Source organism: Episyrphus balteatus, chromosome 4 (assembly GCF_945859705.1).
Source record: "Episyrphus balteatus chromosome 4, idEpiBalt1.1, whole genome shotgun sequence".
Taxonomy (NCBI): domain Eukaryota; kingdom Metazoa; phylum Arthropoda; class Insecta; order Diptera; family Syrphidae; genus Episyrphus; species Episyrphus balteatus.
The window spans coordinates 20260018-20287185 of record NC_079137.1 but is presented as its reverse complement, the minus strand read 5'-3'; the positions used below and the strand labels follow the sequence as shown (position 1 = coordinate 20287185).

The window sequence follows — 27168 nt, the reverse complement described above, 5'->3', positions numbered from 1 at the left end:
ACAAAATCCGGCGGCTATTGTTTTTGAAGTATATTTTACTTCAAAAACCGTAGAACAAGTTGCACTTTGCGCAGAATATAAAATTTCAATTATTTTTGGATAATTCAACCATTTGGAGTCCAATTATTTGTATTAAGTGTAGGTAGTTAAAAAAATTTCCGTTTGTAAAGTTCTAAAACCAGGTTGTTGCATTTCTTAACTTTAAAGATAGTTTGCATCGTCTGAAAAAAAATGGCACAAGAAACGGAAAATATTTTTTTATTCATTCCTAATTTAATTGGTAAGTCCCTCCATTTACAAATTTCCCAATTCAAAGATATCCATAAGTTCATTGATCGTTTTTCTCATAATTTAATTATCCAATTATCGATAGAATCGATAAAAATGATATAATTTTATTTTTGTATGGAGCAAAATCGGTATTATAAGTATCTTAAATGTATGATCCTTTTTCAGGATATGGAAGAATTGTTCTGGCTATCATCGCCTTTTGGTTTATGTCGACTAACTATGTTGTTGCTGGATGGTGTTATGTAATTAGTGCTCTGCTGGACAGCATTGATGGACATGCCGCAAGAACATTTGACCAAAGTAAGTGATCACAGTTAAATTTGTTTATTCGCAATTTAAAATACATTGCATTAAATGTTAAAAAAAAACTGTTTTAAAGAAACTGGAAAAACTATTATTTAGGAATATGTGTGTATCCTTAATTTTGTATTGTTCGTGCCTGGTTGGGTTTGATTAACTTATTTTAAGTAAGAGGAGATACAATACATTTATAATATATTTGAGTAGTTTGAATTATGGTTTTAATCCAAAGTGGTATTTGGTATGTTTATTTTTAGATTGTATCAGATTAATAAACAAATCAATGCATTAGTATAAACCTAGGTAAGTACTTGAATTAAAACTTTAGGAAAATCTTTTAGTTTTATCAGTGCCTATTATGCTCCGTTTAAGATTGTAATCTATGTATATGTAAGCAAAACATTATTTAATTAAATTCGCTTTTCACACAAAAAACGAAAATAAAAAACATTTAAGAAAAAATATAGGATTAGGAAAATGACATACAGTTTAGGACAAAACATTTGCTACTCAAAGTAAAACTAAACAAATTGTTAGTTTCGTTAAAATTTTAATCAATAATAATCAAATAATATTTTCCTCGTGATCCCGATCATATCATTGTTTTATTAGCTTTACAACAATAGTAGGATTTTGTTTTGTTATTGTTTCGCAAATAAAAGCAATGATCTCACTCAGTAAAAAAATTAAGTAGCATAACTTTCAAAATAAATACAACTACCTACCTCGAAAAAGATCAATTGGCTATGGGCAGAATTGGACTTAAGATGGTGAGATAATTGAGGTCACTCCTACACTCCTTTTCTTCAGAATAGGTACACAACTTTTCAAATGTTCGTTAAATTTGTCCCCAATAGTGGTGCTTGACATAACAAGGTTTTATTGTTTTTTGATAGTTTAAGATGTTAGGAAAAGCAACGGCTAAAATTATTTCAAAATGGACCATAACTTTGCCATTGTTTTTCTTGTAAAGTATTTTTTTAAGGAAAACTTAACTAATTTTTTTCTTTATCAGAATAAGTACACCCTTGTTATCTTTAATGTTTTTGTGGATTTCGAGCAAATTTATCATTAAAACAAATAACTGGACTTTTCTAAGTGTAATTTAATAATCATACTACCATTTTGAAAAACATGGGTGGATTAAAATCGTTAAGTTTTGGCGAAAACACCTTCAGAAATAAAACAAACAATGAAGGATGCACCAGTACTGGTGTGGTTAAAATAAATTACGAGTTGTGAATATGCTCTATCTAGACTTCAGATACAAATATTCTGGGGGTACAAAAAATGAATAGTGGTAAAAATAATGTAAAAAACATCACTTTAAGGGCCATTTTGTTCACTCGAAGTTTAACATAACTTGAGGATTTTTATCTTCAACTTCCCAATTTGCTTTTGTTCACTGAAAGTTGACGTTTTTAACTTTCGATTTTAAACTCGAGAGTTTATCAACTTCCAGTTTTCTCAACTTCCCGAAAAAAGTAGAAGTTAGGCAACCAAACTTGAGAGTTTGCTTCAAGATAATTTTTTTTTTTATTTTTCTGTCAAAATTTTGTTTGGCAGTTATTATGTTAACGAATAAAGAACAAATTGATTAAAAAAATAAAACATAAAATAGAGAAAGAATTGTATTGTATATTTTACTATGTATTTTTATTAAAATCTTTATATTAAATCATTCTGTTTTAGACAAAACTCATTTTTTCTGGTGTTATGGATCTTGAAGTATATGATTTTGTAGTTTTTTTCTTGAATTTTTTTTTAAGTTTCTGTTTAAGATCACTCCCGATGGGGCAAAGGCTTGAATAATTTCACTATTCACTTCTATCCAATTCCATACACTTCAATTATTCCGCATTTAGGTATATTATTAACACCCACAAAAAAGTTAAATTCTATCAAATGAATTCGTACGCTAAAATCGATTTGATTTGGATTTGTAATTCTTGAAAAACGGCGCACATACAATCGGACAGAAATCGATTCGTTGTTAATAATAAAAAGAATTCGACATTTTGAAGACCAAATACAACAAAAACCTTTATAAAATTCTAACTGACGTAAAACATTCAAAATATGATTATAAACTGACAGTTTTTGTGTTTACTGTCACAAATATCCCAAGGTTATTTTCAAAACTGAAAGTTGGCCAACTTTTGTTTTTTAAACTCGAGAGTTAAGAAAAAAATAGTGAACAAAATAGATTCTTAACTTTTGTTTTAACTCTCGAGTTAAAGTCAACTCTCAAGTTTGTCAACTTGAGAGTTTGCTTCAAGTTGATCAATAGTGAACAAAATCGCCCTAAGTAAATTCTTTTTGGTGGATTAACGAAAGAATAAAAGTGAAAAACAGTTGTTATTTGTAATTATTGGACAGTAAATAGAATGGTCATTAGTCCTAATCTTCTAAAATGGCTGAATTTTAAAAAGACACCATCACTAAACAAAAAACAGAATTGTATGCGTTTAAGATTTTTGAAAACCCTTACCATATGAAAGTTGAGTTTTCTTGTTATTTTTGGATTAACGAACATTTAATTTTGATGTCCTTGGTGAGTTAAACTATCAGTTTAACATTCTGCGAAAGGAGAAACCATTTTGAGACCAACTTCATTGTTAAAAAAGAAGTGTTAAGGCATGGAAGAAAGAAATCTACTACGATAATACAAATAATGAATTTCAAACGTGAAGAATGGTCACAATTATTGGTAAATGAATATTCAAGAAACTTTTCCTTAATTCTCTCATATTTGTGAACCAGTATACAGAATTTTTCAACAAAATCACGCCTCCTGCCACAAAAATTGCTCTGTAAAATATTGGGGAGTTCATCTGTTTCTACCATAGGAAACAACCCTCAATCTTGTTGAAAATGTTTGGAAATGGCTAGTCCGTACTGATAAAATTTGTGGTAGTCGATTATAAGACAAAAATATTTCCTAAACCACCATTTAACAATTTAGGGCCAGTTGTACAAATATTTAATCCGTGGATCAGCAACTTTTATCTTCTGAAATCGGTAGCATGGCTGAAGTTTAGCATTGATTCAAGGTCCATATATGTAGAAATAGCCACATTCATGCTTGAACCGAAGTTGACCCGCAGCTTATCCGCTGCGGTGGGTTAAGTTTCTGAACCAAGGCTGACCCACGTTTGTACAACTGGCACTTAGGGAAGAGATTCAGATAGATTGCATAACAAGATTTAACAATGCAATACCTGGACAGTTTTGTTATTTTTTTATAAATAAAAACGCCACTATACAAAAAATAAAAGAAGTAAAATACATTTTTAAGAAGAACTTGGTTTAAATTCATTTCATGGACCACTTTCTCTATTATTATTTCTCTATTATTTTTTCAAGCTAATTTTTAGGTTTCCTATCAACACTCCAAATTATGCTATTCACCGAGATTCAGGCCTACCTCAAATCTTCTTGAAAAACTCAAAGGCTACGCCGATTACATGATCAAAGTAATGAAGCGGTCCGACCAAAACTTGCAAAAAAGAATCCTTAAAATTTGGTTTAGTTGTGAATAGTCCGGTCAAAACTGGTATGATCTTGCTGTAACACATAACTTTTCAATGTCATTGCCAGTGGAAAATGTGGAAGCATTAAAAAATTCTTTATATGAATGTATCTCTGTCATAGATGACTCGATATATAGGCTGAATTATAGACCCTGTGTGTTTCCTTTGCAACCTTAGTCAAAACGTGAAATAGCTATAACTCCAGCCTATGAACTTGGTGGTAACACATACAAGTTGTTGTTGTTCATTCAAAACCTTCATTATAAATTGATTACACAAGCAGCTGCCTGCAAGTATGAAAATACACAAACCTCTTCAAAACGAAGATGTTTTGCATTTTTTAGCACTTTCTCCAAAATTACCGGATATCCGAATGCTTTAATTTTGTTCTAGTTTTCTTTCCCAAGAGGAATGTGTCGGTGTACTAAACGCAAGAAACTATCGAAACGAGTAAGTGTTTGAATTTATTTTGAGTTGTAACAAGATGTTAAAGTGATTATATCTTCTCCTTTTTTTTCGTTTTAGCCAAACTAAAAGCCCTTCCAATTAGAAAAGAAAAAAAAAGAAGAAAAAACTTGTGAAATAATGCAGTCTTCTTCCTATTTTTTTTTTTCTCACATATAAATTAATATCTGTTTAAGCTAAACTAAAAGCCCACTACCAATATATTTCTTTTTGTTTTAACTAAAGTAAAAGTCACACTTTTAAATGAACATATATGTATCTACCTGTTATTGCATTTGTATACTGTACAGGGTGTCCCGGAATGAGATAAGAAGATTTTGTGGAAAAAATGGTAATATCTTTTTTTATTGCTCAGATACTAATTATTAAATGGAATTAGTTTTTTCTTATCTATAATAATTTTTGACTTTGGGCCGATTTTCTTCGATAAATGTATTATAAACATATGGGCATATTTATAAGATTTTTGTCTACTTAAACACTGCTTAACTTTTTTCAAATTGTGGGAAATATGCTTTATTAAATAAAATTAAATAATAAACTATTCAAGATTAAGACAATCCATACACAAGCTTGACAGCTATAAGACAGCTACAAACATGCTTTTTGAACACATTTTCCAAATTTAAGCAGTTTAAGCTTAATAGAGCCCGTTTATTCTATCTATTGTCCCTTTTTTAATGATGGTTCAGAGAATACATTCTTCTTGTTCAACAAGAAGTGCTGTTGATGTCAAATAAGTAACGCGCATGGGCGATTTTTTTCGGAATTTATGTACTAGAATCCTATTCGGGACTTAGGTATGTCCCTCACTACTGCGACATAAGACCAAAAAAATCAATTTCGGGACTCATTTCCCACATGTATTTTTTTTTTAAATTTTTGCGTATACCTAAAGAGACAAGTGAATATGACCACTGCTGATGAAATAGTAGAACCTATCTTGATTTATTTTTTTCGGTAGTACCTACTCCAATGCAAAGTACAATTACAAGATGTTGAAAAACAAAAAAGAAGCTTGCAAACTTAATGGTTAGTCGAAATTACATCGTGACAAAATAAGATCATGGAAAGTGAAAGTCTTTTTGAAAATATTTTTGATATGTATTTTTTTTTTTTTGAGTTGGTAACAGGGTAGAGCGGAAAAACATTTGGTCACATGAGAATCTATTTAATTTGTACAACCCAAACGCGAAGCGGAAAAAAATTTTGCCCAGGGGAGAATCAATTTTGAGTTAAATAGATTCTCACGTGAGCAAATGTTTTTCCGCTTCGCTTTTGCCAAATTATAACACTTCACTTAGATACAAACATTTGCGTATGCCTGGCGATGTAACATTACCTAAGCAGAGGAACAAACTTGCATGAGCGGTCCACTTTGGATATTTAAAGTCGCCAATGTCGGCGTCTTTTTAACTAACTAAAACCTTGCCTGGCTCGCTTCACGGGTTCTCAGTATTTTAAATCCCTTTTAGGGTCCTCTGTCCCGCTAAACTGTGCCTTGTCCCGTGGATGTTAATTCCAAATTAAATGGAACAAACATAAACGGGGGTTAGTTCCGTGGGTGTTACACTCTTTTCAGTTTTTTGAAAACTGAATTTCCAAATAAACTGCTGATTTTCAAGATTCTGTAAAAAGTCAAATTAAAAACTTGCGATTCTTTTTCTTCTTATTTAACTTCTTCTTGGTGAAATGGGATTTAATGGAATTAGATTCCCACCTAGCATGGGAACTTACTCCACTTTACTACTAGGGTTTCGTTCCCAGTCAGTGGGAACTAACTACCTCAGTGGACTTAGTTCCCGTGTACTTAGTTCCCTGCACCGCCGATATATCCTTTTTTCCAAAAGAACTAATAAATACACTTGATCTCCTATACCTAGACAAAATGATGTGTAACAATAAAAACGGCACACTTTGGTGTGTGCACCGCTTCTTCTTCTCCACAAAAGAGTAAATCGTGCAAACGAACAAAAAGAAACTGGTTGTGCAAGCTCTGCGCGTATACGTATCTACTTCTTTTCTTCTTTTTATTTCTTTTTCTTATATCCCTAACAATCGAACGATGTTCGTTCAAAGTTCAAACATTTTCCTAGGTCTGAGTTTTTTCTATTGCATTTTTATTCGAAGATGCGAATCTTCGAATCTGAGTTCGAACTTTTGTCCGGAGGCCTCTTAAATATACTTCGCGTTCAGTTCATATATGGCTTTAGGAGCATAGAATTAATGTTATGTCTTGGCTTGCCCGATCGCCGGACCCTAGTCCAGTTGAAAATTTGTGGGCAATCGTTGAGAAGTCATTGGGTGGAAAAAAGTCGAAATAAGGACGAGTTGTGTCGAAAACTTCAAGAGGCTTGGTGTGCAATACCGACAAGCACTTGTCGCAAATAAGTGGAATTAATGCCTCGAAAAGTATGTGCGGTGATGGCAAATAAGGGCTTTTCGACAATATATTGGTTTTGACCACAAATAGAATTGAAATATGAAATAATTTCCATTTTTCAATTTTTTTTCGTGTTTCTTTATTTTTTGTATTTAAACAAAAAATCTTGTTTTAATTAATTGATTTAAGTTCCTGATACTGTTAATATTATATTAATAATTTCTTATTTTTTAAAAACAAATAAAAATATGTGTTTTATAATTTGTTTTTAAAATAAGAAGAAGTGGTCTTATTGTTTTGTCCATCACTGTATTCCAAATTTAACGGACAAGAGAAGCTTAAATAAAATAATAAATAAAGAGAATGTGACATTCGCTCACAAATCAAACACAACAATAAAACAATTATTCACCAACACAAAAACCAAAATAGAAAAAGAACAACAATATGACATAATTTATAAAATTGGGTTGAGACAACAAACAAATCATTGGAGACGAGACTAATAGAACACAAAGCGGAATCTACTGGGTTATAACAACATACACTCCTGCTCAAATTTAACGCACATCCTATTTATTTTTCAGAAAAGTCCTATTATTACTTTATGTCATAGTATCATGGTTATTTCCTCAAATGAGACAGGAGTTATCTTAAATTCAAGGTATGGAATAAAATGTTTGTGGGGAAGATTTAGGGAGAGATTTGCTGAAGTGTCTGTCATTCCGCGAACCTTTTACAGTAGTCATAAATTTTCATTAGAGTAAAATCTGCTTTACAACACCTACGGAGTTAGTGAGCCTTCCTAGACCTACTTTAAGTATCCAAAGATACTTGACTGATGTCCTCAACAGCAACCGGTTCCGATCACCATTATATTTGGTCCACAGTTTAGTCTGATGCACGATAATGCATGCTAGAGTGGTTTGAGAATATCTTCAAGATTTCAATATGCCGACTTTTGATTGACCACACAGAAATCCAGATTTGAATCCAATAGAACATGTCTAGGAAATATTGAAAATATACATTCGCGACCGAAATCGACCTCCAAGCAGTGTTGATCAACTGAAAACTACAGTGAAAGAAGTGTTACAACAAAACTTTCAAAAGTTAGTTAGTGGAATGAACAGACGACTCCAGGTTGGCATATGCGCTAGAGAAGACAATACCAAGTATTGAATAAAATTATTGGAGAGAACTGTCACTTGCTTTCATTTTTTCAAATTTTTGTTCTTAAAACCCTTGTATATATAAACTATAGTACTATCATGAATTCAATCGACTGAAGCGCCGTCTGGTTCAAGAGAGCGGACCTATTCCTGGAATGATTTAGGCAGGAGTGGGGGTTGGGGAACTAAGAATAATCAGATAATAAAGGAGTCACCAAAATATTGGAATATTATTTAAATATTGGAATATTATTTAAATTTTCAATTTGGGAGAAATGTCACTATTTAGCTTTGAAGATAGAGAGATAGATATAAAGATAGAGAGATAGAGTTGTTTATTAAAAATAAAAAACAAAAACAAAAACGTACAACCACGTTTGCCCATAAGTAATTTTTTTTTTTTTGTAATTAAACAATTTAGATTTCTAAGAAATTATTTTGTTTTAAAATTAATTAAAAATTGTGGAATTAAATACACATTTCAAAAAAAAAAAAAAGGAAAATATAAAAAAGTTATAAAATTCTCCCATCGGAATATGATGTCAAAAAACATTTAGGCCCATTTGCTGAAACGAGTCTTAAATATTTAAGTAAATCATAAAGGCCTAAGTTTCACATACCGGTTTGCACGAACTTAAAAGTAACCCCTAAATCTGACTAAGTTTAACATTATTTAGGATGAGGAAATAGTAGATCATAAGGGTTTTATGTTCTTCTTAAGCAATTTTAACTGCGAAAAAAGAAAAAAAAACACCCCTTAAAAATGATTTTGGGTGTAAAGTGAACAATAATTATAAGTTTAAGAACGGTTAACTTACTTTATACGTGTTAACTAGTAGCAGATGGTACAATTTGCCGCACAAATTCGTATACATTTTTTAACATTTTGCTGTCAAAATTTTCACACACAATACAAACAAACACAATGACACACAAATACATACACAAAAATAAATCTTTCAAATTAATAATTTGTTTTTTATTGAATTAAACACCATTTATTTTACCGCTTTCACTAATATTCATTTTTTCTTCAATAAAAATAGACAGAATAACAAAATTTCTTGAATTATTTTCCGTAAATTGTTCAAAAACAATTTAAATTAACTGACGTTTGTGTCGATTTGACAATTTGATTTGAAGCTCTCAGCGATTTCTCGCATGAAAGTAAATCAATGCTAGGTTTAACATAAATATTTTTTAGCAACTTGGAATAAACTAAGTAAAACAGAAGTGCTATGTTCGACCTAGCTAAGATCTAAATTTATGATCCGTATGAGCAAATGGGCCTTAATATTTTTTTAATTTAATTCAGATTTGAATTTTTCTTGGCAACGAAAATTACATAACCATCAGAAACAAAGACAACAAGTTCTTATATGTGTAAAATATTTATTCGCATCTTCTCTAGTAATTGTATTAGTTTATCTACTTGTTATTAATGTAAACTTTACGTTAAATCAATTCATACTTTGTATTAAGAAATTTTGTGAAAAAAAATTTATACCAAACTATGTTATTACTTCTTATAAATGTAAATAAAAATCACACTTACTTACTACTTACTTACTTTCTAGTAATTGCGTTTTAAACTAAACACATAATAATGAAACCTCTAATTTAAAAATTGATTTCGAAACATTTCGTCATATCTATAGATGATTGTATTTAAATGTATGTATTTCGCATAATGATAATAATCTACTTAAATGTTTTAATTAAATTTGACGAATGTCTCAATCACGTGTGAATTAAAATTTAAAATTGTATTCTTCTTTGGAAATATTTTTTTTTTGTATTCTTCTTTTTTAAATATTTTTTTCTTGTTTCCTAGGTGATTGCTGTCGAATAGAATATTTTGTTTTGAAAACTTGAATACATTTTTGTTTTGGAATTTTCGTTTGATATTTTCTTACGCAATGTTGCAACATTTAACTTTAACTCTAATTTATTTTATTAATATAGAAATAGAGCAAGTTATGCTATATCATTATATTACCTTTGTTTCTAACAAAAGATTTTGTTTTCTTGATTACATTTTAAAGATTTTAAAAGAAGAAACTTAGTTCTTTAAGAAACCGCTACAAATGTAATTATAAAAAAATATCACGCAAGATGACATAACCTCAAAAACTGTTAAAAAAGGGTATTTTTGATTTTCTAACGGTAATGTCTCAAAAACTTGATGTGATGGAATTTTTTTGATTTCGGATTTGAGTTCAGCATACGAAAAACCATTAGGAAAGTATACCCTGACTTCTATAAAAAAAAAAACTTTTTGATTGGTGAAATCGAATTGGGCAGAAAAAATGAACGGACTTAGATTCGAATATCTGAAGATCTAAAAATGACACTAATTTGATTGAAATGCCGTTAAAAAGAGGCATATTTCTTCTAAAAATAGAGCCATTATTTGAGTTTCTACCATTATTTTTAACAAAAACGTGTGAAAAAGTACGTAAAAGTACGTTTTTTCACAAATTATTAAGCTCATAAAAAACGAATAGCTCGATAGAAAATTTTAAATGGGTAATTTTCTTATTTTCAATTTTCTCGGATATTATAAGGCATAGAAGCATATGGTTTTCAGTATTTGATAAGAAATTGATTGAGGCAGTTTATTTCATTGATTTATTTCATATTTAAATTTACAGTCTTGGTTAAAATAGTATTTAATGTGTTTTTTTTTTACTTTTTTTTCCAAATTTTGACTTTGAAGTTGATTATTTCGAGAACAATTAATTGCAATAATTAGAATCAAGTGTACAATTCTGGCTTTTAAAAAAGGTATCATTTATAACTGTAAGTGTTGCCGTTGTTTTTTAATAATTTTTTTTTGTATTAAACGTGATATTTTAGAAAATTGCCCCTCCCGACTAAACGGGGGGAGATGGACCCCCCTCAGATAGTAAAAAATTATTGTATTAAACTCCTCTACAAAATACCGTTGTCAATTCTTGTCGTCTAAGAACTTTTGATTTTTATTCCAAATTGTCGTCCCGATTAGAAATACAAAAATATGAATAGCTTTTGAAAAGGAGCAGCTAGGATTTCAATTACAACGGATTTTGAACGTATAATCATCAACAAATACAACCCAACTTGCAGTTTTTGTCGACATTTTTGTGCAACCTATCGATGCTTCCTGCCCACCGTGTGTGTACAACTGATTATTCTAGAAATGTTGATTTTTTTAATAAAAAATTTGTATACTTATGTTGTGTTGAACTTTTTTTTATTTTAAGATTTTTGTTCAATGTTTGAGCTTTTTATTTATAAGTTGGTATTATGGTATATAGTCTTTTACAGTTTTCTTATAACAGAAGGTTTAAAACTTGACAAAAATCATACAATTTTAGAAAACATTTAACATTTTGTTATATCAAAAACTAACAACCTTCCTTTGAATTTCATCTGCCTCGATGACGCTCCCCTTTATTATTTAGTTTTTAGCTTTATTTACTTTATAACTCAAAATGATGCAGTTTAAAACTTGTTTTAATATGTATTATCAATTTAAATTTTAAAGTAAAATCTATAATAAATAATATGCAATACAAGAAAAATTTAATGTTGCAACACTGTCTTAGAATATATCAAACAAAAGTCCCAAAACAAAAATCTATTTAAATTTGCAAAAATAAATTATTTGATTCAAAAATACTCAAATCACTATCACCTAGGAAACAAGAAATAAACAAAGCGTTGTAAACAAAAAATATTGTTGTTAACATTTCTCCTTTCCTATTTCCAGGCTGTCGAAATTCAAACATAGGATTTCGGTTTTTTCTCTTTATCCTATTAAATTGATAAAAGTATTTTTCTCCCTCTTACACGCGTATTTTATTCCTTCATTCTACCTTTCAAAGCTGGAATAAAACTATCGCAGCGCACCCTAGTTAAATGAAGCGGACCTAATAAATTCACGTTCATGATAGTATTATATGTAGTTTACTAGCTGACCCGGCGGGCTTCGTTCCGCCTTTCCTAGTATTTATTTTCAAATTTTAGCCCTGTAATGTGTAAAACTTTTCCTATACAAAAAAAAACGGTTCACTCGGTTCGGTTGATACATATGTGGAGCATAAATATTTTGGCCATTTAGGAAATTCAATTGGCAGAAATTCAAAGTGACAGATCAAACAAAATATTTTTTACTATTTTGAAATGTTTTAAATTTCTGTATTTTTATCCAATATAGCTAGAACTGCATCTAAACACAAAGTCAAACAAAGTATATAAAGTAAATTAAAGTAAAAAATAACAAAAACAATTTTATTGATGTGACATTTAAAAATTTAAATTATTTGAAAAATTAGAATTTTTTTGTACTTTTTTCACTTTGTGTTTCTATATGTAGTTCAGGCTTAAAGGCTCTTGTTTATAAAATTTTGTTTTGTCCCAAATTATAGTTTGGTTTGACGTTTTGCAATTGTATATTGCAGTGTGTGTGAAAATGTATGTGAATCCGTCTCAAAATGAGTTTCAGATCGAGTCTTCCGGAATCTTCCGGAAAAGTAGCAAATTTTTTTCAATGCAGATTGATTCGACTGCAGATTGAATTTTTGGTTGTTTGGAATTCGAAATAAGGTTCTTAAAACATTTTTGCAAGTTTTCAGTGGTATTTTAGTTAGAAAAATGAGTTTACTTTTAAACTTTCACTTTAGAACTTATGTAAGTAAGATTATAAAATGCTCCCTTCTGTAGTGCAGCACAAAAAGTACCACAATTAGTTTTCAACTCCTTCAAACTTTTTTCCATAAATATTTCAAAATGGCTTACGAAAAATTCTGCACTTCAAAAATTGGGCTTTTAGAAAATACGAATTTTCTGAATTTTCAATTTGTTTGACATTACCTTACGTCACATATTTTTTCAAATTTCATTCATTTCTTCTAATTTCTTTTATTTCCTTTTTCTATCAAAATGTAAAATGTATAAATAGAAGGCTTAGCCCAAAATCTTTTTTCTTGATAATCATCTACGCCTCGTGGCTACAATCGAAATTTGTATACTAAGTTAGTAAGTTTAAATTTTATTACATTGGATTATTTTGAAATGAAAGTTCGAATTTTACACTTAAAAAATACGACTCTTTACAAAGGACGCCGCACATTTTGTATGGGAAGTGGCCCTCTGTGAAATTGTCTGAAATTTTAGTATGTTGTTCTCTTGAAGCCCGTTATCTTGAAAACCCGAAGTGATGGGGCAAAATAGACTTCGGATTTGGTTTCAGCGACCCTAAAAACCTCTTATTTATACTAAAAAATAACGCAAAACACAATATAGAGAGTTACTATCATAATAAAAAAAGCCCATATTTTGATCAGGAGCTTCAAGAGAACAACATACTAAAATTTCAGACAATTTCACCGAGGGCCACTTCCCATACAAAATGTGCGGGGTCCTTTTAATAATGTGTACCTATGTTAAATTTTAAATAAAGCTGATGATCTTTTTTTTTGACATGATAACGTCTTATAAATCGATGAAACCCGGCTGCATACACGACAAATATGACACATTCTCCCGTTTCATTACCCGTTACCAGTGTGCTTTAGATTATAATTTCATCTTAAAATCCAAGTAACATGAAGTCAAGTCCAACTTAAGACAGTTGAATGATTTTAAACTCCAAATATTAAATTGGCTTATATCTTGACATCAGCGTCACCTTCCGGGTCCATTTATAAAAAAAAATTGTCTCGAATGAACCTTATCACACACACAAAAATCTATACAGTCTTTCAAACTCCAAATATGGAATTTCACTATAACTTGACAACAGCGATACTTACCGGGTCCGTATCACACACATAAAATTTTAAAAAGATCTGTCAAGTCCTTCGTTTAAAATATGCAATTTTCTTAAGATTTGACAACAGCGCAAGCTACCGGGCCCAATTATTTAACAAAACATGTGTCCAATGAACCTTATCACACACACAAAATTTCACAAGTCGATCGTTATTAAACAAAATCTGTCTCGAATGAACCTTATCCTTCACAAACAATTTCACAAAAATCTGTCCATTCATTCCCCAAACATAGAATTTGCCTATAACTTGACTACAGCGCAACCTACAGGGTCCAATTATAACACAAAACCTGTCTGGGGCAAACCTTATCACACACAAAATTTCACAAAAAATATCCAGTCATTGAATTAAACTTGACAACAGCGCCACCTACCGGGTCCAATTATAACACAAAACCTGTCTCAGATGGACCTTATCGCACACACAAAATTTCACAAAAATCTGTTCAGTCTTTCGACCAGAAATACGGAATTTGCATATAGCTTGACAACAGCGCCACCTACCGGGTCGAATTATAACACAAAACCTGTCTCGGATAGACCTTATCGCACACACAAAATTTCACAAAAATCTGTTCAGTCATTCGACCCCAGATACGGAATTTGCATATACAGCCATGGACAGAGAAATAGCACACTATTGAGAAAAATCATGCGAATCGAATTTTAGATATTAGGAATGCTTTTTATAAATTTTTTTCTTTTGGTATATTATCGAAATAAAGTGATGGAGACAAAAATATCTTAAAAGTACCGTTATTTTCTCTAATTATTTGCACTAGCAATATAATGCTTTTTCTGTCTCTTTCGCTAGTGGACACAGAAATAGCACACATTTGTTTAACAGTTAAGTTTTTATTCCGCGTTCAAAAGTTGTAGACGAAAATGCATTCATTTTATTGCTACTATTTAATTAACAAGTATTTTTGAAAAAAATAGGCAGAAAACATCATTAAACTGCGAAAAAAGGAAGAATTACTAGTCAAGGGAAAAATCCTTCTTAATTAGCTTAAACTCTAAATTTTTCGAATAAATGATGGATAAAGCCATTTATTTGGAAAGAGCAAATAGAAATTTAAACTCTGAAACTAAATTGCGTTAACTTCTTCCCCGCAAAACTTCCATACGAGTGGATAGAGCGATCACAAAGAAACGCAAATGTGGGCCTTTTAAGTCATCTCGCACGATTTTGCCCGAAGTAAATATAGAATTCGGCGAAAAAATTGTCAAGCAGACTTTTAAGAAGGATACTTAATGATGCTGAGTTGTACAGACAGGTAAGCAAGAAAAATCCAATGATATAAAAAGACACATGAAAGATCACCTAACATTAGCTATAAAACATCTGAATAAAAACATGCTGTTTTGAATGAGAGTCTTTTGGAGTGATGAAATAAAGGTTAACCGCATTGGAACCGATGACAAAACATTTGTCCATCGCCTAAAATGTTAAAAGGACAAGCCAAAGTATTATCTCAAGACGATGAAACTAAGAGGATAGGATTTGATGGTCTGGGGCGCATTTTCCTGGCATGGTAAGGACCCATTGGTTAGGTGGATGGCAAAATTGATAAATTCTTTTGTCTTAATATTACATTAGAATACCGAGGAACCATATTTCTCGCCAGTTAATTAGATATTCATACATGACAATCACCCAAACATGCATCAGAAATGAATCGTTTATTTCAGAAACGACATAAGTCCATGAGCATAAACTTTTCAGGAGCAACAAAAAACTGTTTTTTACTTAAAATTCCACAACACTTCAAATTTAGAGTATGCCGAGTTATAATCTAGCCTAAGATGCATTTAGAAACCTTTAAAATATAAACTATTTTTTAGGTCTTTGCGGGTTTTTAAGCCTTTAAAGTCGGTGGACTTATGTCGTTTCTGAAATAAACGAAATTTTTGTGGTAAAACTTTTGTTTTTATTTAGCTATAGTTTTTGAACCCTACTTTCGATTTTAATAAATTAAATAGCAGTAGATAGAGTAAATCTTTACCTTTTTATAGATGTATAACTTAAAGGCTTTCGTGTCATGATGTTTGCCAAAAAAATTTAAAACTGGAAAAATGTCATATTATTCAAGAGTTAAAAATGCTGCCACCACCAGAAATCTGGCTATAACTTTTGAATCCTGAGTACAATTTTAATGAATTTAATAGATATAGATAGAGTAATTCTTTACCTTTTTATAGATATATAACAAAAGGGGTGCGTGTCAAGATTGCTGCCAAAATAATTTAAAACTGTTAAAAAGTCATGTATTTAAGTCAAAAATGTTGTCACCAGGTGAAAATTTTCCATATATTTTGAACCCTTTTCTTTCAGTTTTCCTATTTTGGGGGGTCTGACATACTTAATTTTTTTCAGAAGAAAAAAAAAAAATTTTTTGGAAAAAGTGGACTTATGCTGTTTCTGAAATAAACGATTCAAATAGTACAAGATAGGTTTTCGGACGAAAAAATCGATGTTTGCACCTAGCCATCTCAAATTCACAATCTTAACCCCATAGAAAACTTATAAATTGATGTCAAGGTTAAGCGTGGGAAAAGGAAATTCAAAAATTCAAACGATCTTTGGGCCAGAATCAAAGAAGCGTGGTGCCGTACTCCACAAAGTGGATACCAGACGTTAGTTGAAAGTTTACCAAAGAGGTGCGAAAGAACTTTGAAAAACTGTGGTCTACTAACAAGTTACTAACTTAGTAGTATTGAATTTATTGGAAATTGTAAGAATTTTTGCTTAGGAATGATTATTTTCATGATTTTCGGAATGTGGGCTATTTCTTTGTCCACAAGAAAAAAGGGTATTCTCTAGAAATTATATTTTTAAAAATTGAATTGAAATAAAATAATTTATAATTATTAATTTTATGAATTCCCATAAGCTAATGCATGCCCTGATGTAAAAATTATAATATATAAGTTAAAAGGTCCCAAATAAATCCAATTTTTGTAAGAAAAATCAAAAGTGTGCTATTTCTTTGTCCATAGCTGTAACTTGACAACAGCGCCACCTACCGGGTCCAATTATAACACAAAACCTGTCTCGGATAGACCTTATCGCATACACAAAATTTCACAAAAATCTGTTTAGTCATTCGACCCCAGATACGGAATTTGCATATAACTTGACAACAGCGCCACCTACTGGGTCCAATTATAGCACAAAACCTGTCTCGGATAGACCTTATCGCACAAACAAAATTTCACAAAAATCTGTTCAGTCATTCGACCCCAAATACGGAATTTGCATATAAATTGACAACAGCGCCACCTACCGGGTCTAATTATAACACAAAACCTGTCTCGGATAGACCTTATCGCATACACAAATTTTCACAAAAATCTGTTTAGTCATTCGACCCCAGATACGGAATTTGCATATAACTTGACAACAGCGCCACCTACTGGGTCCAATTATAGCACAAAACCTGTCTCGGATAGACCTTATCGCACACACAAAATTTCACAAAAATCTGTTCAGTCATTCGACCCCAAATACGGAATTTGCATATAAATTGACAACAGCGCCACCTACCGGGTCTAATTATAACACAAAACCTGTCTCGGATAGACCTTATCGCACACACAAAATTTCACAAAAATCTGTTCAGTCATTCGACCCCAAATACGGAATGTGCATATAACTTGACAATAGCGCCACCTACCGGGTCCAATTATAAAACAAAACCTGTCTCGGATGGACCTTATCACACCCACCAAATTTCAGTAAAATCTATCAAGTCGTTTAGAAAGAGTAGGGTCACAAACAAACGCACAGAAGAATAATTATATATACTAGCTGACCCGGCGGACTTCGTTCCGCCTTTCCAAGTATTTGTTTTCAAATTTTAGCCCTGTAATGTGTTAAACTTTTTCCGGTTCACTCGGTTCGGTTGATATGTGGAGCACAAATAACTTGACTACAGCGCAACCTACAGGGTCCAATTATAACACAAACCCTGTCTGGGGCAAACCTTATCACACACACAAAATTTCACAAAAAATATCCAGTCATTCGACCCCAAATACGGATTTTGAATTAAACTTGACAACAGCGCCACCTACCGGGTCCAATTATAACACAATACCTGTCTCAGATGGACCTTATCGCACACACAAAATTTCACAAAAATCTATTCAGTCTTTCGACCCCAAATACGGAATTTGCATATACATAACTTGACAACAGCGCCACCTACCGGGTCCAATTATAACACAAAACCTGTCTCGGATAGACCTTATCGCATACACAAAATTTCACAAAAATCTGTTCAGTCATTCGACCCCAGATACGGAATTTGCATATAACTTGACAACAGCGCCACCTACTGGGTCCAATTATAGCACAAAACCTGTCTCGGATGGACCTTATCGCACACACAAAATTTCACAAAAATCTGTTCAGTCGTTCGACCCCAAATACGGAATTTGCATATAACTTGACAACAGCGCCACCTACTGGGTCCAATTATAAAACAAAACCTGTCTCGGATGGACCTTATCACCCCCACCAAATTTCAGAAAAATCTATCAAGTCGTTTAGAAGGAGTAGGGTCACAAACAAGTGCACAGGAGAATTATATATATAAGACTAGCTGACCCGGCGGACTTCGTTCCCCCTTTTCCAAGTTTTATTTCCAATTTTTGATTTTGTAATGTGTTAACCTTTTCCCATTACACATAGGTACATACATATGTAAAACTGTTTAAAATATTAAACAAAGCAAATCATTTGTTTGACAGCTATTACAAATTTTTATCGGAATTTATTCAACCAATAAAGGTTATATAATTCACAAAAATACAAAAACTGGCTCTGGTTCCACTTCTTATTTTTTTTTGCAAAAAGTGCCTAAATCGATGAATCCCGCCTGCCATTATAGAAAAATATGACTCATTCTCCCTTTCTTTTGTGAAACTGTTAATGATTTGTGTTTTGCACCAGAGGCCTGGAATTCCAACACCAAGAACGATCTTTTTACTTTTTTTTTGTTTAAACAACCTGTTTTCTTATGACGTTATCACGTAAAATTATCGTCCGTAAACCGACTATACAAACAACCATTGTTTTTGTTTTGTTGACTTTCGTTTTAACTTCCAAAATTTTTATTTGCGGAATGTAGCATCCACTTTCAACGCTCATTTTTAATCCACTTTAAAAATAGTATTCTCTCTCTTACATATTTTGGTTTCATTGAAGTTTGTATTTGTTCGTTTCTAAACCGTTACCGTGTGAGTAATGTTGGAGCCAGTAACCGAAACAATAGCAATAGGATAAAATCTTAAAAAAAAACGATTAAAAATGAAAAGATTTCGTCTTAATTCTATTCATACATACGTCGAAATATTTCTTTAAAAAAAAATAAATCATTTGATTTTTATGCGGAAATTGTATTAATGGTAGTTGAAACAACTTAAACAAATTTTAAGATGCAGTTATAAATTTAATTGAGATATACTGATGGTAAACAATTTTCTTTGCGGGACTAACATTTTAAAGAGTTAATTCATGTTTGTTTTTATTACCCTTGAATATGAGCGATTTTGAACCCCAAATATTGAATTTGCTTATAACTTGACAACATACCAGGTCCAACTATAAAACAAAACCTGTCTCGAACGAATCTTATCACACACACACACACACACACAAAATTTCATAAAAATCTATATCTACTGTCATTCGGACTTCAAATATGGAATTTAACTATAACTTGACAGCAGCGACACCTACTGGGTCCATACCACACACACAAAATTTCACAAAAATCTCTCCAGTCTGGTCAAAATATGCAATTTTTCTAAAACTCGACAACAGCGCCACCTACCGGGTCCAATTATAAAAAAAAACCTGTCTCGGACGGACCTTATCACATAAACAAAATTTCACAAAAAATCTGTTCAGTCGTTCGTTCAAAATATGAAATTTTTCTATAACTCGACATCAGCTCCACCTACCGGGTCCAATTATGAAACAAAACCTGTCTCGGATGGACCTTATCACATCCACCAAATTTCAGAAAAATCTCTCCAGGGGGCCAATTCTGGTTCTGTGAATAAGTGAAACGAAAAGCTTTTCACTCGTTCACTCATTTTATTCTCGTTCTGTGAAAAAATGAAAACAAACATCACGTTTTCACAGAACCAAATTGGCCCCCAGTCTGGTCAAAATATGAAATTTTCCTAACTCGACAACAGCGCCACCTACCGGGTCCAATTATAAAAAAACCTGTCTCGGACGGACCTTATCACATAAACAAAATTTCACAAAAATCTGTTCAGTCGTTCGTTCAAAATATGAAATTATCCTAAAACTCGACAACAGCGCCACCTACCGGGTCCAATTTTGAAACAAAACTCGTCTCGGATGGACCTTATCACATACACAATATTTCATAAATATCTGCCCAGTCTTTCGTTCAAAATATGCAATTTTCCTAAAACTCGACAACAGCGCCACCTACCGGGTCCAATTATAAAAAAAACCTGTCTCGGACGGACCTTATCACATAAACAAAATTTCACAAAAATCTGTTCAGTCGTTCGTTCAAAATATGAAATTATCCTAAAACTCGAGAACAGCACCACCTACCGGGTCCAATTATAAAAAAAAACTTGTCTCGGACGTACCTTATCACATAAACAAAATTTCACAAAAATCTGTCCAGTCGTTCGTTCCAAATATACAATTTTCCTAAAACTCGACAACAGCGCCACCTACCGGGTCCAATTATAAAACAATCCTGTCTCGGATGGACTTTATCACATACACAAAATTTCACAAAAATCTGTCCAGTCGTTCGTTCAGAATATGCAATTTTCCTACAACTCGACAACAGCGCCACCTACCGGGTCCAATTATAAAACAACCCTGTCTCGGATGGACTTTATCACATACACAAAATTTCACAAAAATCTGTCCAGTCGTTCGTTCAGAATATGCAATTTTCCTACAACTCGACAACAGCGCCACCTACCGGGTCCAATTATGAAACAAAACCTGTCTCTGATGGACCTTATCACACCCACCAAATTTCAGAAAAATCTGTCCAGTCGTTTAGAAGGAGTAGGCTCACAAACAAACGCACAGGAGAATTATATATATAAGACTAGCTGACCCGGCGGACTTCGTTCCCCCTTTTCCAAGTTTTATTTCCAATTTTTGATTTTGTAATGTGTTAACCTTTTCCCATTACACATAGGTACATACATATGTAAAACTGTTTAAAATATTAAACAAAGCAAATCATTTGTTTGACAGCTATTACAAATTTTTATCGGAATTTATTCAACCAATAAAGGTTATATAATTCACAAATATACAAAAACTGGCTCTGGTTTCACTTCTTATTTTTTTTTTGCAAAAAGTGCCTAAATCGATGAATCCCGCCTGCCATTATAGAAAAATATGACTCATTCTCCCTTTCTTTTGTGAAACTGTTAATGATTTGTGTTTTGCACCAGAGGCCTGGAATTCCAACACCAAGAACGATCTTTTTACTTTTTTTTTGTTTAAACAACCTGTTTTCTTATGACGTTATCACGTAAAATTATCGTCCGTAAACCGACTATACAAACAACCATTGTTTTTGTTTTGTTGACTTTCGTTTTAACTTCCAAAATTTTTATTTGCGGAATGTAGCATCCACTTTCAACGCTCATTTTTAATCCACTTTAAAAATAGTATTCTCTCTCTTACATATTTTGGTTTCATTGAAGTTTGTATTTGTTCGTTTCTAAACCGTTACCGTGTGAGTAATGTTGGAGCCAGTAACCGAAACAATAGCAATAGGATAAAATCTTAAAAAAAAACGATTAAAAATGAAAAGATTTCGTCTTAATTCTATTCATACATAAGTCGAAATATTTCTTTAAAAAAAATAAATCATTTGATTTTTATGCGGAAATTGTATTAATGGTAGTTGAAACAACTTAAACAAATTTTAAGATGCAGTTATAAATTTAATTGAGATATACTGATGGTAAACAATTTTCTTTGCGGGACTAACATTTTAAAGAGTTAATTCATGTTTGTTTTTATTACCCTTGAATATGAGCGATTTTGAACCCCAAATATTGAATTTGCTTATAACTTGACAACATACCAGGTCCAACTATAAAACAAAACCTGTCTCGAACGAACCTTATCACACACACACACACACACACAAAATTTCATAAAAATCTATATCTACTGTCATTCGGACTTCAAATATGGAATTTAACTATAACTTGACAACAGCGACACATACTGGGTCCATACCACACACACAAAATTTCACAAAAATCTCTCCAGTCTGGTCAAAATATGCAATTTTTCTAAAACTCGACAACAGCGCCACCTACCGGGTCCAATTATAAAAAAAACCTGTCTCGGACGGACCTTATCACATAAACAAAATTTCACAAAAAATCTGTTCAGTCGTTCGTTCAAAATATGAAATTTTTCTATAACTCGACATCAGCGCCACCTACCGGGTCCAATTATGAAACAAAACCTGTCTCGGATGGACCTTATCACATCCACCAAATTTCAGAAAAATCTCTCCAGGGGGCCAATTCTGGTTCTGTGAATAAGTGAAACGAAAAGCTTTTCACTCGTTCACTCATTTTATTCTCGTTCTGTGAAAAAATGAAAACAAACATCAAAAATATTCATATAAATATATATTTTTTTCACTAAATTATTTGTGATATCATAGGATGAGAATGAGAATCGTTTTTCGTTTCAAATGAATCGAAAAAGTGAAAAGAGTGTTTGAAAGCTAAAATGAAAAAGTTTTTTTTTTCGATTCACGTTTTCACAGAACCAAATTGGCCCCCAGTCTGGTCAAAATATGAAATTTTCCTAACTCGAAAACAGCGCCACCTACCGGGTCCAATTATAAAAAAATCTGTCTCGGACGGACCTTATCACATAAACAAAATTTCACAAAAATCTGTTCAGTCGTTCGTTCAAAATATGAAATTATCCTAAAACTCGACAACAGCGCCACCTACCGGGTCCAATTTTGAAACAAAACTCGTCTCGGATGGACCTTATCACATACACAATATTTCATAAATATCTGCCCAGTCTTTCGTTCAAAATATGCAATTTTCCTAAAACTCGACAACAGCGCCACCTACCGGGTCCAATTATAAAAAAAAACCTGTCTCGGACGGACCTTATCACATAAACAAAATTTCACAAAAATCTGTTCAGTCGTTCGTTCAAAATATGAAATTATCCTAAAACTCGACAACAGCGCCACCTACCGGGTCCAATTTTGAAACAAAACCCGTCTCGGATAGACTTTATCACATACACAACATTTCATAAAAATCTGCCCAGTCTTTCGTTCAAAATATGCAATTCTCCTAAAATTCGACAACAGCGCCACCTACCGGGTCCAATTATAAAAAAAACTGTCTCGGACGGACCTTTATCACATAAACAAAATTTCACAAAAATCTGTTCAGTCGTTCGTTCAAAATATGAAATTATCCTAAAACTCGACAACAGCACCACCTACCGGGTCCAATTATAAAAAAAAACTTGTCTCGGACGTACCTTATCACATAAACAAAATTTCACAAAAATCTGTCCAGTCGTTCGTTCCAAATATACAATTTTCCTAAAACTCGACAACAGCGTCACCTACCGGGTCCAATTATAAAACAATCCTGTCTCGGATGGACTTTATCACATACACAAAATTTCACAAAAATCTGTCCAGTCGTTCGTTCAGAATATGCAATTTTCCTACAACTCGACAACAGCGCCACCTACCGGGTCCAATTATGAAACAAAACCTGTCTCTGATGGACCTTATCACACCCACCAAATTTCAGAAAAATCGGTCCAGTCGTTTAGAAGGAGTATGCTCACAAACAAACGCACAGGAGAATTATATATATAAGATAAGAAGATTATATACAAGGCTTTAACCTAAAATATGTGTATAGACTTTTTGGGTTCTTGGTTTCTGTTATAAATGAAACATTTTTACCAATTTTCGTTGGTTTAACAATTTGTTCCTAGTTTTTGTGGTACTAATTCCGAATTTCATCATTTCTTAAAAAAAAACACCCTTTCACTCAAGATAATTTTGTACTTTTTATAGATTCTTAATTCTTATACCAACCAAAATTTTTCACCAAGTTTTAAAAATTAATAAAATTTAAGTTAGCTGCTATGATACCTTTCTCACACACAAGACACAACTTAACCTATCAAAAAAACACCCTTTCACCAAAAATAATTTTCAGAACTTTATGAATCCTTTGTCCCTGCTTTATCTAAAACCTTCATCCCGTATTTCATCAGTGTAGAATGTTTTTCACATGGGTTTTGGTTATATTTTACCTGATGAAGTCAAAAAACAAGCACCCTTGTTTTTAAGGGGGGAAATCCCTCTGGAAGACAGCTTTTTCAATATTTTTTTTTTTGGAAAACCGAAAGCATTTGTTGAAATTTGGAAAAGTAGGTATATGATATTATTGACATTATGAAGTATTGATACAATTTTTTTGAAGTAAGAAAAAAACAAAATGGCGGCTCTACAGCTCTTTGAAGTTGACGCCTCGCGTTTGCGCCGTGCAATGCCCCGGTCCAGAAAACTGTTCCTGATCAAAAGAGAAATTTTTTTCCAATAAAATATATTTATACGCATTGCAAATGCATTAGAAATTGTTAAAAAAAATTTTATTGTAATTATTTTATTAAACTTTTAGGTTCATGCAATGGCCAATTTTTTAACGAGTTATTTGCCTTTTATTTCAAGTCGATAGCTTCATTAGTTTTTGAGTTACGTTGCACGGCGCGGAAAAAACGCGTTTCGAGAAAAATGCGTTTAAAGTTTACGTTTTCGTACTGTGGTTGGTTCGGAGCGCATGGGATTCGGGACTATCTAGGGACTTTTGAAGCTTCATTTAAGGCTAATACCACTGAAAATAGTTTCTTGGGTTGATAAATGAATTTTTTAGACAAAAAAATAATAGTTCTGAAATAAAAAATTTCAGAGGGATTTCCCCCTTTAATTGGCAATAACTTTTCTTAGAGCAATCGTATTGACTTTATTTTTATGTCATTAGATTAAGCATCAAAAAATACCTTGAAAACATGTGTCATATGATGATATTCGACTAACAATTTTTTTCACCCTTCCACCCAACTTTTTTTACAGACTTTTTTTGTCCTTGGTTCTTATCCCAAAAGCAAATTTTTTGCCAAGTTTCATGAGTGTAACATTTTTTTTTTATTTCTTGATTTTATGTACTATTTTACCTGTACTATATGGTTTTATTTAACTTTTATTTATTAAATGTCAATAATCAATAATTTATATTTTATATTTTAGAAAATTCCAAAGTTTTTAATTATTAATCACCTATCAATTTTTAAATGTAACAAAATAATATTTTCATGTAAGTTTAAACAATTTTTTGTTATAGCGTAAAAAGTTTTTAGTAGGGAAAAACTATGAAATAAAGATTTTTATTTGCATAAAGAAGGAAGTGACAAAAAAAGCCCGATTCAACATAAACATTTATTTATATGATGGGGTCCTTGTCATAAAGTTAAGAATGTCACGTTATTTCTCTATGCAAAAAATTTAAGTATTGGACCGTTCTAGCAATTTTCCGGACATGCATCTCATATAAAACGTCTTATGAGTCTTCCCCCTTTTGTATGTGTTTTATGTAAATATGTAGGTATGATTTTTTTTACTTTTTAGTCAATTCGTATCAACGTGATAAGTTGTGTAACTATATGAGATGAAAAGAAATTTACGATACTTCGACAAAAACTTTGTAAATTGAGCCAAATAAATTTTCGCTTGGGCCTAATAATATTTGTTTATTTATTTAGCTTAAAACAAGCATAGAAACTTACAACTATTGTTTACAAAAAAAAAAAAAAAAACTTAAAACTAGATCATAAAAATACTTAAGAACTAAGAATATTAAGATAAGTATATGACTGATTGTTATATTTTATTATAGGTACCCGATTTGGAGCTATGCTTGATCAATTGACAGACCGCTGCGGAACAATGGGGCTTTTGGTTACACTTAGCTATTTTTATCCAGAATACTTGTTCTACTTCCAACTTTCAATAGCAATTGATGTTGCCTGCCATTGGTTATACATGCAAACGTAAGTTGTATCTTATTTTTTGTTGATGCAACTAATGAATTTGTTACTTATATAACATTAGGAGCGTCACAGTTGGGAAATCATCTCACAAGGCTTTTGATGTCAACGAAAACTTCCTTTTGAGACTCTATTACCAAAAGGATATATTGACTTTTATGTGCTGTGTTAATGAGTTATTCTATGTCTGCCTTTATATGCTTCACTTTACCACAGGACCAATAAGTAAGTACCTAAAGAAAAAACAAAAAATATATCTATTTATATATGAAATTCTCTTTATAGTATTTGGCTGTTCACTTTTCAAAGTCTTGGCATTTGTTTCTGCGCCTTTCGCGATTTTGAAATCTCTTATATCCTGCCTTCATGCTTATGTAGCAAGCATTGATTTGGCAGCTTTTGATGTTCTCGAGCGCGAGGAAAAACGTCAGAAAAAGGACCTTTCAAAAAAAGCTGAATAAATAAAGCGGCCAACACAAGAATTCCAACTAGATGATATTTTTCCTTTATAATTCTAAAATTATTAATATTGGCTTAATGTTAAAAAATATTTAATTTAAAAATTGGAATAAGATAAAATCTGATGATTTCCTTACTTATATTTATTTGTAGAAAAACATATACATATATATATAAATTTTTTTCAATTTGTTACTAATGAAAAAGTTTTTAAAAAAATCAATTTTTCTTGAGACTAATCCATCTTTTCACTGTGGCATTTTATAAAATTAAAATTATTCCAAGATATTTAATTCTTATATAATATTTAACTATTTAAGAAAACAATTAAGTGCAAAGCTTGAATGAATTGGGATATTTTTCGAATGGATTTTTTTTACCAAAAAATAAGAGTGAAATTAAGCTGCTTCATCTATTGACGGATTTAAATCACTTTTATATCGATTATGTTGTTATTATTGTGTGTAGTTTCAAATAAATTTATTGTTGTACTAAGTGGATGTGACTTTTAAAATAAAAAAAAATTATTATGAATAGTAATTTTTTATTTTTATTGTTATGAGTGTTGACGTTAGGTGTGTCCGGAAAGTTTTCGA

At 31.7% G+C, this 27168-nt stretch overlaps 1 protein-coding gene and 1 long non-coding RNA gene across 4 annotated transcripts; both read left to right on the top strand.

Annotated features, from left to right (window-relative positions):
* On the top strand, positions 1 to 26795 carry LOC129919319 (CDP-diacylglycerol--inositol 3-phosphatidyltransferase). Of its 3 annotated transcripts, none has more exons than XM_056000177.1 (6): positions 1 to 138; positions 208 to 280; positions 457 to 591; positions 25963 to 26116; positions 26178 to 26338; positions 26399 to 26795. In XM_056000177.1, exons 2-6 carry the CDS (start codon positions 232 to 234, stop codon positions 26572 to 26574), a joined length of 675 nt encoding a protein of 224 aa, XP_055856152.1. In that variant the 5' UTR covers positions 1 to 138; positions 208 to 231; the 3' UTR covers positions 26575 to 26795. The 3 variants fall into 3 exon arrangements, with proteins under 3 accessions (XP_055856152.1, XP_055856151.1, XP_055856153.1); XM_056000178.1 differs by having other exon boundaries at positions 28 to 138; positions 212 to 280; XM_056000176.1 differs by having other exon boundaries at positions 25 to 280.
* Positions 601 to 15172, top strand: LOC129919321 (uncharacterized). Its single transcript, XR_008773064.1, has 2 exons — positions 601 to 10946; positions 11004 to 15172. It is a non-coding gene; the product is annotated as an uncharacterized LOC129919321 (long non-coding RNA).
* Positions 26796 to 27168: the final 373 nt, after the last annotated feature.

What these genes read in the sequence shown, in the direction of transcription:
- LOC129919319 (XM_056000177.1), top strand. Translation starts at nt 232, where the DNA reads ATGGCACAAGAAACGGAAAATATTTTTTTATTCATTCCTAATTTAATT. An exon ending in CGCAAGAACATTTGACCAAA is followed by an intron (nt 592 to 25,962) that starts GTAAGTGATCAC and finishes ATTTTATTATAG; the next exon opens with GTACCCGATTTGGAGCTATG. An exon ending in CTTTACCACAGGACCAATAA is followed by an intron (nt 26,339 to 26,398) that starts GTAAGTACCTAA and finishes TTCTCTTTATAG; the next exon opens with TATTTGGCTGTTCACTTTTC.